We start from the raw sequence: 10,832 nt of genomic DNA, 5'->3' as shown, positions 1-10,832 counted from the left end.
ACAAACTGCAACAAAATAATCTTTTTCGAATCCACACAAAAGACACAGGTCTGCTGCAACCCTTCTGCCTGTCGGTTCAAAACAATCAAGCCAAGGTTTATTGGGTGAGTCCGGCGGTCTAACAGTAAAGCTGTGATTCATGGCCACAGAAGCATCCAGGCCTTCCTGAGGGAGTTATGAAGTGACRGGAACTACTGGATGTTGACATCCCATCCATTCCCCTCTCTTTACTGTGATCCATCATTGTTCTCCTTATTGTAAAACACAACAGGACCAGCGAATAGGGGCCGCATCACCCCTGCACACCCGCGTTCACCTTTAACCCCTCCCTCTTTACGTTTTAAAGTTTGGCTTCTCATCCTGCAGCGACTTCCCAACATCTCCCCCCTTTAATCATAATTCAAGCAGTAAATCAGAATGCGAGAACACACGGCCGCGACAGCCATTCATCAAAGTCCGAGACGCTCAGAGACAAACTGCAAATGTGATGAAGCTTGGAAGCAACACCAGGCAACAAGATTTTGCTGATCGGCTTCAGCCTCTTTTATTCTTTATTTTTTAAACCCGATGACCAGGCTTTTTGAGTTCCCCTTCCTCWTGCTTYRTAATTCAATCAGATCTCGTCGAATTTGTAACCGATGAAAGTGTTTTTGGTCGGGACGCGCCGGCAGTGTTGACTCGTTGTAATTTAATGTCGTGAAAAGCACTGATTAAATATTGCAAATTTAATTACAAAGCTTGATGAACAGGACGGCTGAGCAAAAGAGACTCGCAGATTGCTGGTGGAAGCAAACAGGCGACCTAAAGCATACATGCAGAAGGATGTTTAATTGGAAAGGAGTTCATAAAGAGATTGATGCCACTTGGATGTCAGTGTATAATTTCCACAGGGAATAAAATCCTATTTCCTGATCATCTTGCTGTCATTGTTGCTGGGGTGATTTTCTCACTGTAAGAATTACCTGCTGGCTCAACACAGCGTCTAACAAGTGTTTCTCTGACTGTATCAGATGAGCATGCTTGGGAAAGAAATGGCAAAGCACACCTTAAGAGCTCCCCCAGATGGAAATTGCTCATGAAATATACATGAAGATCAAATTGATAGCACAAAAATGGATTTAGGGTGATGCTGAGCTTTAGAGTAGATTTTATTATACTCCACAGTTCCTCCTTGCCTCTTAAAKCACAAAACTGGGTATTCATTATTTAAAGCAGTAAATGAAGTTCCTCCTCTGCAGCAAAATGCAGAAAAGTACTCGCACCCCTTCATTCAGCTTTTATGTGACAGGTCAGCACAAAGAACATGACTGTGAGTTTAACAAAAATGATCAATTATTTTGAAAGTTTTTAAACATTCAAATGCCATCTCAAAATTGTAACATGCATTTGAACTCATCCACACCAGTCAATATTTTATTGAACCACATTTCACTGCAATTACAGAGGTTTATGTTCCTGTGAGAACATAAACCTCCACGCAGTCTCAAGGCTTTTGCAGCCTCCAGCATATTTTCATCTAGGATTGCCCTCCATTTAACTCTATTCATCTTCCCATTCGCTGCGGCCAGCTTCTATATTTTATGTATCTCCATCTCCATCTCATTTATCTACTTGTGTCCTTACATGACTTGTCGCAAAAATACTTCTAATGGCTTTTATCTTGCCAGTCCTCCAAAAAGGAGGAGCAGAAATGGAGTCTACATCTAATAATCCCGTCAGTAAATTCTCCCACCTGAGACATGGACCAGAGCAGACCCTCCAGAGCCTCTCTGATTAATGCTCTCCTTGCATAACCTGTCTGTTTTGCCTTGGTATATTTGCATCTGTACCATATTATATAATTTTCTTGGCARTGGATTGAACAGTCATCTGTCAGACGCTCAATGCTTGGGGTTTTGTTTTATAACCTCACCCTTCTTTACTCAGATCTACAACCTTCTCCCTGACCTGTCTGCAGAGTCCTTGGCCTTCATGATGCTGTTTGTTCATTAATGTTCTCTGACAAACCTGAGTCCTTCGCAGAACAACTTAATTTATACTGAGATTAAACTACATCCATGTGGTCTCTATTTAACCTTCACGGTTCCTTTAAAAAGTATTCAACCCCTTGGATGTTTTACCCTTTTTATTGCAACATTTGAGATTTTGGACAAAACAAATAACAATAAAAAAATTTAAGTGAATCCTGATTTCTCCAAAATAATGAATATTAGAGATAAAAAATGTAACATAAAATAATTGATTGCACAAATATTCACCCCTTTTAAAGAGTCAGTTGACTCTCACAATGTCTCACAATGAGTTGAGGGGTATTTTTATTTTTTTATTTCTTTTTTATATAGGCACTGTAAGTGACTTCCAAGGTAATTTTTCTTGCACTAGATTTTATTTTAGGATAGCAAAGTAAAGGGAGTGGAACCAATTTTCACTCAAACTTTAGAGTTTCAGAAAATTGTGAAAATCTAAATTCATTTGATGTCACACAAAATCAATCAAAAAAAAAACAACATAAAAATATGTCTGTGTAGTGATACGAGAAGATATAAAGTTCAAATAACACAATTGCTTTTGAAAAGTAATTTATTCAGTCACTCTGGTGTTGATTATATCTTTGACCTCATCCTAAAGTGCCCTTTATCACTCTCCAGGGAGTTTCCTTTGAGCCATTTACTCTCCCCAGTCAGAATACTTGTACCAAAATCATCCCCTATCATCTAACAAAATCACCACCACTACTGTCAATAAAAGCCATCCTGTTTGACACTKGGATGACTCTGAAGGAGATCTTTTTTTCTTGTGGGCCCAGCTGCCAGCTGAACACCCTTTTGCAACTACAAAGAGACATGAACAAAGTGAGCACTTGCAAAGAGGCAGAGGTAGGAGGTACGCACAGACAGTGAGATGGAGAGGTTTGGGTATCAAGTGTGACGTACAAAGAGGAGAAGAAAAGGCACCAGGTTGCCCTAATTTCTCTCATTAAGCTCAGAAAGCTTTGACTGTCRAGTGTCAGCGAGGGACAGACGTCAGTGGGACGCGTGTCTGGAAACCACACATAAGGTTGCACGTGAACTGGTTATGACTGGCTATAGCAGGAGATTTCCAGCTCCTCGTTGCCTCTCCTCCAGGCAGTAATTAGGTTTTACAATCAYGGGATGCAAATTGGAATTTGCTGACAGCCCATCCATCATGTTTTGGTTGCAATCTGTTGAGCAGGGCAACGCAACCTAGCAGATATATCACACACTCAATTTGCTCCCAGACAGTTGAATGCATTTCTTTGTAGGACTCGTTGAATATTTTCAGTTTTCATTAATCCCAACAACAACAGTGTTTGTCGCTTGACGTCAACAAGTGTGATATCTGACAGAATAAATCCGCGTGAGCCTCAGATATCACCAGATTCCTTTGGAAAAGCACAAATTTTGTTAAAAACCAAACTTTAATATTTGTGGCTTTTCTAAACTAAGTGGATTTCAAATGGTCGTAGGCTTTAAATTGGGGTGGAGGGTTACCTTCAAGCTTGAAACATATAATCAGAGCTATAGTGGAATCATTTAGATCCATTTGTCAAAATGGCCTAGTCAAAGTTCAGACCTAAACCCAATTTCGAATCTGTCAGAACTTGAAATTTATACTCTTTTTCCAACCTGGAGAAGAATAAGCATAATGTCTGTATTACTTTCTATACCAAGTATTAGGAAAAATCTTGGATTTCAAACGCTCGCGTTTTTCATTTGAAACAATTTCAAGCAAACATATTGTCCGTATTCTTTTCTTTTTTCATCAACATGTGTATTTGTTTAAAACCCCAAAAGATTCACAAGATAATTAAGGATTTAAAACTTTTAGTTCACTTAGTTTCTTTTGCTTTGATTCTGCCTCCATTCAACCACTTAATCTAAGTGAAAAACAGATTGTAAACAAATATTTTTGAATGTCCTTTGAAGAGCTCTGCTGTATCTCTCTCTATTGAAGTACCAAAGGCAATAAAAGAGTCAGTGAAGATTCTCGAAAAGTTGCGCTATGTAAAAAGAAAAAGCCATAAAAGTAATACTGTGGAAGTCAAGGCGACAGCAGCAGAAATATTGAAAGTAATAATTGGTAGCTGCATACACATTTGCACAACCCTCTCTTCTGTTTCTCCTGCAGTATTGGTTCACTGAGTTCACAGTGTTTAGCAGTCTGGAGGGATGGATGCCGACTCGCTCCCATTTCTCTCTCACTCCTCTACTCAATACAAAATGCTGTGATTAATTAGAAAGGCCAGCAGCTGTAAAGGCTCCAAATAAGTTGTCATCGCAGGACCCTCAGGGTGTTTATTGGTGTGATTCAAAACCAATCACACTGCCCCTTCACTCACTCAGGCCTTACAGGTATGTACCAACACACATTTAATGCTGTAAACTCAAAGGGCTCGGCTTAATTTACGAGTAATTCTTTTCTTTGATTGAAGTAGTAATGAGTGGTCAAGACGCAGTTCAGTCCCTGGAGATTCTCATCAGCCACCGTCTTCGTAGTGAAATGTCTCTGTTACCATATGAAGGCGACTCTACGTTTCTTTTTTTTTTTTTTCCAACGGTCGTTTCAGCCTGATGGCTGCAAAGCGAAAATGGAGCCCCGTTTCTCAATTTCCTGTAGAACTGCTTTGATTTCCCTCATGAAAAACCTTCCACAGAAACTACATATTGCCTCACATATAACCTAAGGCATTTTGCACATTATGTGCTTCTGTTTTAAGGAAGATAATGTCACTTGTAATTGATTTATTTTCCTAATTACATAAATGAAAAATGCACAATCTGCCTTCAGTAATGTGTTGATGGAGCACTTTTAAAATATTCTCAACTTTTATGTTTTTGCTTTATTCTGATTGCACGGTAAAACAATGTGATAATCACACCAACTACCAGCAAAGAGTACAAGACAGTGAGAAGATTGAACTAAAACAACTGGACTAACACAATGTATTGTTGCAGTTTCCAAAACTAGACACAAGATGGAGGCAAAGCATTAGACAATCAGGCAGTAAATTCAGTTAAATATAAACGTCAAGTCAGTTTTTATTTTGTACATCACATTTCAGCAACAAGGCACTTCAAAGTGCTTTATGTGATAAAAACAATTAAAAACAACATAAATAAAAAATATTAGAGTGGCAACATAAAAAGAATTAAAAAGTTGTAATTCTCTATTGAAGTACCAATGGCAATAAAAGAGTCAGTGAAGAGGATTGATTTATGTTTCAGTTTTCATTGATCAGATGCAACTTGAAAAAATATTAAGATTTTCACTTATACATATGAAACCATAATTTATTTTATTTAAAAGAAAAATATATCCAAACGAACCTTGTCGTATACATAAAAAAAGAAGTAATTGCATCTAGTTGTGCCAAGCATTTGCTATAATTAACCAAGAGTATCTAACACCATTGTGAATTATTTTTAACTTTAATTAGGAAAACAATAAACCCCAGGAACCTATAAATTTTGTTAAAATTCTGTCTTTAGTTTGAACTAAAATAATTCATAGGAAAAAACACAAAAACACCTAGGGGTCAGAGTTTTAATGATTTGTTTAAACTTAAATAAAAAGTATTGGTGTTGGTATTGGATCAATACCAAAATATGCAGTAGTGCACACCTCTATTACATCATCGGAAATTCACACTACTATTTGTATTCACTGTTGAAAAGACACAATATATTCAACCTTCATTTATGTACCATCTGTGATAAAGATAACACACACGGACAACATYTTTGTATCACTTTTTAATGGAATTAAAAGGTTTTATTATGCTCAGAGATACACAGTTCTTGATCTTTGGAGTCTTTAGGCAAYGCCCAGTGTCCTGTATGTGGAGGCTGTGGAGTTCAATGCACTGTTTCAGTCACATTTTCTGTTGCATGAGAGGAATTTGACCAGCCAGGAGAAGAAGTTCCGGGTCTTCTTTGCTGATGTCTTGCGAACTTTAACTTCCACAAAATCAGAAGGATTCCGGTCCATGCTGAAAATACCTTTTCTCTCTGCAGCGGAGCATTTCTTGGGAGTTTCAGTATCAGTGAACCTGGCTTTTTCTGACGAAACATCTTCCGTGTCAGCTCTGTCTTTTCTGCCTTGATCAGCAGAAGAATATGGCTTTACTTTGATAATGGTCCTTTCTTTCCACTCTATATCTTTCAGAGGTTTTCCAGAGGTTTTTGACTGAGACCCCTTCTGCCCACTTCTGTGTCCAAAGGCTGGGTCAAATGAAATGCAAAAAAGTTGTTTTAAAATTTGAAGCAAATAAAAAAAACGTACTCCACGGTTTTGGAGACAAGGTCTTACCTGGGGGTATAAATCTACTCTTGCCTGAAGTTTTGACAATAGTTTCAGCTGARTCTTGGTAAGCAAAAATATAAGGCCTCACTTTGATGACGGTCCTCCCCATCTGCTCCTTATCTGGAAAAAGGTTTATCATCTGTACTGGAAATAATTTTTAGTATTTGATATATATATATATTCTCAACGGTTTCAGGTAAAGATGCACCGACCCAATAATAGTATCTGTATTAGTACTGATATTGAAAAAAACTTCTAAATTTTGTATCGTGACCATGTGCCTCCTGAGTGAAGGTGCCCCCCTCCMCCCCTTCATTCTTCAAATCAGACAAAATTGGTGTCAAATGTTTGGGTTATGTTTGTGCTGGTTTGTGCAGCAAAGATTTCCGTTTGTGCCACTGTCATCCATCCATCCATCCATCCATTTTCTTCCGCTTATCCAGGATCAGGTCGCTGGGGCAGCAGCTTCAGAAGGGAGGCCCAGACTTCCCTCTCCCCAGCCACTTCTTCCAGCTCCTCCGGGGGAACCCCAAGGCGTCCCCAGGCCAGCTCTCTCTTCACCACGACAGACCGGTACAGCACCCATTTCACAACAGACGCTGCCCCAATCCGCCTGTCGATCTCCCGCTCCCTTCTTCCCTCATTCGTGAACAAGATCCCCAGATACTTAAACTCCTCCACTTGAGGCAAGACGGCCCCCTGACCCAGAGAAGGCACTCTACCCTTTTCCGGCTCAAGACCATGGCCTCGGATTTGGAGGCACTGAGCCTCATCCCAGCCGCTTCACACTCGGCTGCGAACCGTTCCAGCGAGAGCTGCAGATCACGATCTGATGAAGCCAACAGGACCACATCATCTGCAAAAAGCAGAGATACGATCCTAAGGCAACCAAAACAGATCCCCTCAACACCTCAGCTGCACCTAGAAATTCTGTCCATGAAAGTAATGAACAGAATCGGTGACAAAGGGCAGCCTTGGCGGAGTCCAATTCTCACCAGAAACGAGCACGATTTAGTGCCGGCAATGCGGACCAGACTCTGACACCAGTCATACAGGAACCTGACAGCCCATATCAAAGGGCCTGGTACCCCATACTCCCGGAAAAGCCCCCACATAGTCCCCCTAGGGACACGGTCGAATGCCTTCTCCAAGTCCACAAAACACATGTAGACGGGTTGGGCAAACTCCCATGCACCCTCTAGGACCCTGCTGAGGGTGTAGAGCTGGTCCAGTGTTCCACGACCAGGACGAAAACCACACTGCTCTTCCTGAATCCGAGGTTCGACTATCTGACGAACCCTCCTCTCCAGGACCCCTGAGCAGACCTTACCAGGGAGGCTTAAGAGTGTGACTCCCCTGGAATTGGAGCACACCCTCCGGTCCCCCTTTTTAAACAGGGGGACCACCACCCCAGTCTGCCAATCCAGGGAAACTGCCCCTGATGTCCATGCGATATTGGAGAGTCGCGTAAGCCAACACAACCCCGCAACATCCAGAGCCTTAAGGAACTCCGGGCGGATCTCATCCACCCCCGGGGCCCTGCCACCGAGGAGCTTTTTGACCACCTCGGCGACCTCGTCCCCAGAGATTGGAGAGCCCAACCCAGAGTCCCCAGGCTCAGCTTTCTCAACAGAAGGCATGTTGGTGGGATTGAGGAGGTCTTCGAAGTATTCCGCCCACCGGCCCACAATGTGACCGAGTTGAGGTCAGCAGCACACCATCCCCACTATAAACAGTGTTGGTGCTGCACTGCTTTCCCCTCCTGAGACGGCGGATGGTGGACCAGAATTGCCTCGAAGCCGTGCCGCTATCATTTTAAAGATATTAAGAAATTTTTCCAGAAGTCATAAAAGGTCAACCAGCACCCAAACAAAAATGTTTGCTGCACTAACCAGTACAAACGTAGTCAACTTGATTGACACCAGTTTTGTCTGCTCTGAAAAAAGAGGGGCGGGGGTCTGATCTATTCAGCCTAATTCTATGTGTTGTGCTTTGAGCGACATCATGCTTTATTATTTATTTTACATTGTACTTAGGAGTTCTAATTGCATTTTCTAAACCATTTGGAAGAAGGTTTGTCGCAATTTATTTTTACACGTTTGCCCATCTATTGGTGTAATTAAGTATGCTGTACTGGTGCCGTGTTATCAAATAAATTTGTTATTCAGTACATTTGCTTGACTCTAAAAAAATATTTAGAGTCGATTCTGCACCGATTACTGTATTAGATCAGTATTCAGTACAGATTCTACACCTCCGATATCTGTATCGGTATCAGAAGTGAAAAAGTGGATCGGTGCATCCTTTGTTTTAAGTGCTAACGCGTTAGTGTGAGCTTCACCTGAGGGTTCATCGTTTCTTCCATCAGCTGCAGTGTCTGTCTGGTCTGCACCTTCTTGCTGAGCTTTAAAACAGGATCTTAGTTTTATTAAGGCCCTTCTTGGCTGTTCTTTATCTGAAAAAGAGGGTTTGTAAAAGTGGCTGCAATGTTTGATGATGGGATTTTTGTATTAATTATGAGGACAGAATCTCTAGCCTCACCTGGCAGGCTTTCGGCTGCATCTTCCATTGTTCTTCCAACTTCTTCACTTGAAATGACATTCTGGTCTACTGCAAACTCATGAATGTTGCAGTCAGTCACCATTTTTGAAGCTGATGATTCATTGGAGTTATCTTTCCCACCTGAGAAACTTTTCATAGTTATGAAACGATGACAGAGAGCCTCTCCTGGGGTGATCCGGGCATCTGGATCTACCAACAGTATTTGATTTAGCAGACTAATAAATCCAAGGGACTCTTCATGCTCCATTGGGTCTGTCGGCCTTGGCCGAGTCTTGAGCAGGTCATCGAGGCCGCGAATACGGTTGTAAATGCCGCTTTTAAATTGCGTTCCATACCCTGTTGCGTTTGTATATTCAGCTGGCGTATTGAGTCTGAACATACAGTGAGAAGAGCCAGTGAGTTTAGTGAAGAAGTGTTGCACATCCATGCCATCTTTCAACACATCATCTGGGGGTTGACCATGAATCTGGACGATAGCCCTAATGACTTCATATACGCAGTGTGTAGGATAGAGGTTGTAACCAAGGTACATGTAGGCCAAACTGCAACCCAGAGACCACATGTCGACACTTTCATTCATTTTTAGACCCAAAATTACTTCAGGGGCCCGGTAACCAATGGCTTGAACAGTGCCCACAAACCACAGTTTGGACACTTTCACAGCCAACCCAAAGTCAATCAACTTCACTTTCAAAGGCTGTGACCTATGGTTGACAAACATGATGTTGTCTGGCTTAATGTCAGCATGAACCAGACCTGCACTTTTCAAAGCATTCAAAGCTACAAGCAACTGTTGAGCAATTACTCTGATGTCAGGAAGACTGAGCGGTACAAAATCTCTGCTCTTTATAAAGTCAAAGACACTCACGTCCAGAATTTCAAAGGCCAAACAGAAGTAACCTTTATATTTGAAGCTTTCAATGAACTTCAGCAAGTTGTTTTTTTCAGGGTCGAGTTGTAGGATTTTCCTCAGTATTTTTGCCTCTTTTTTTCCTTCTTTGAAGCAGTCTTTACGCAAAACCTTCACAGCCACAAGCTCTTCGCTGTCAAGCTTGGTGCACTTGACCACTTTCCCATAGGAGCCCTCACCCAGGAACCCTTCAGTGTGGTACACCGATAGCTTACCTTGAAGAACCACATATTTCTCAAGTTTGATATTGAGCTTTGTCCCTTCTTCCATGATATTCTTTAAATTCGCTATCTCTAGGTTGAATGGCAAAAGCAAAATGCAAGTCTTAAGTTGGCTCTTCTGAAGCAAGTGTTGAAGAGAAAATGGAATGTCATTCTGTCATAAGCGACAGAATGAAGTTGACAGGTTGCTTCGTTGCGTTCTTGCTGACGGAACATTGACATAAGCCACGCCCACAATTCGCACGATCAGAAAATTAGACATTTTACATTTTATTAGAAATAAAAATACAACAAGTAATCAAAAATGTGGGAAAGATTGGAACGTAACAAGTATCCCAAACAACCATTGGCTTAATTGGCAACCTGCCTGTGCTCTAATTAATAATATTGGGCAAATAAATAATTGTTCAATTTACAGGCCATTAACAGTGGGATCATTGTACAGCAATAACAGTTCCTGTATGGGTCTGAATTATTGAAAAACACTTCATATCTAAATGCGGCCCTAGTTGCAGGGACAGCATGGTGTGTTTTTAATTATCATTGTGTATTTAAAAGGTCTCATAAAAATGTTTGATCCGGTTCACAGCCAATATTCGACTTTCATGGCTATTACACTGTTCATATTTCAACTGTTAAGCATTATTGTCATGCAAAGATCCCACTTCATTACAAATGTATTTATGTAAAAATGTCTTTTTTTAATTGTACCTTAAATTTAAATAATCCTCAAAACAAATTTGGCTAATTTGAAAATGTTAGTTTGTTTTTTAATTAAATAAAAAGATCGTCAGAATAATTATGTAATTTTGAAT

At 40.7% G+C, this 10,832-nt stretch overlaps 1 protein-coding gene across 2 annotated transcripts; it reads right to left on the bottom strand.

The window, feature by feature from the left end:
• Positions 1-5,761: 5,761 nt before the first annotated feature.
• On the bottom strand, positions 5,762-10,413 carry LOC103469204 (homeodomain-interacting protein kinase 1-like). Of its 2 annotated transcripts, none has more exons than XM_017306088.1 (4): positions 8,866-10,413; positions 8,666-8,779; positions 6,331-6,468; positions 5,762-6,242 (listed from the first exon to the last, which is right to left on the bottom strand). In XM_017306088.1, the coding sequence occupies exons 1-4, from the start codon at positions 10,064-10,066 to the stop codon at positions 5,890-5,892; spliced, it is 1,806 nt and encodes a 601-aa protein (XP_017161577.1). In that variant the 5' UTR covers positions 10,067-10,413; the 3' UTR covers positions 5,762-5,889. The 2 variants fall into 2 exon arrangements, with proteins under 2 accessions (XP_017161577.1, XP_008414956.1); XM_008416734.2 differs by having other exon boundaries at positions 6,331-6,444; positions 8,866-10,400.
• Positions 10,414-10,832: the final 419 nt, after the last annotated feature.

This window comes from Poecilia reticulata, linkage group LG8, assembly GCF_000633615.1.
Source record: "Poecilia reticulata strain Guanapo linkage group LG8, Guppy_female_1.0+MT, whole genome shotgun sequence".
Taxonomy (NCBI): Eukaryota; Metazoa; Chordata; class Actinopteri; order Cyprinodontiformes; family Poeciliidae; genus Poecilia; species Poecilia reticulata.
The sequence above is the reverse complement of the archived record's forward strand: the minus strand, read 5'-3'. Positions and strand labels throughout refer to the sequence as shown.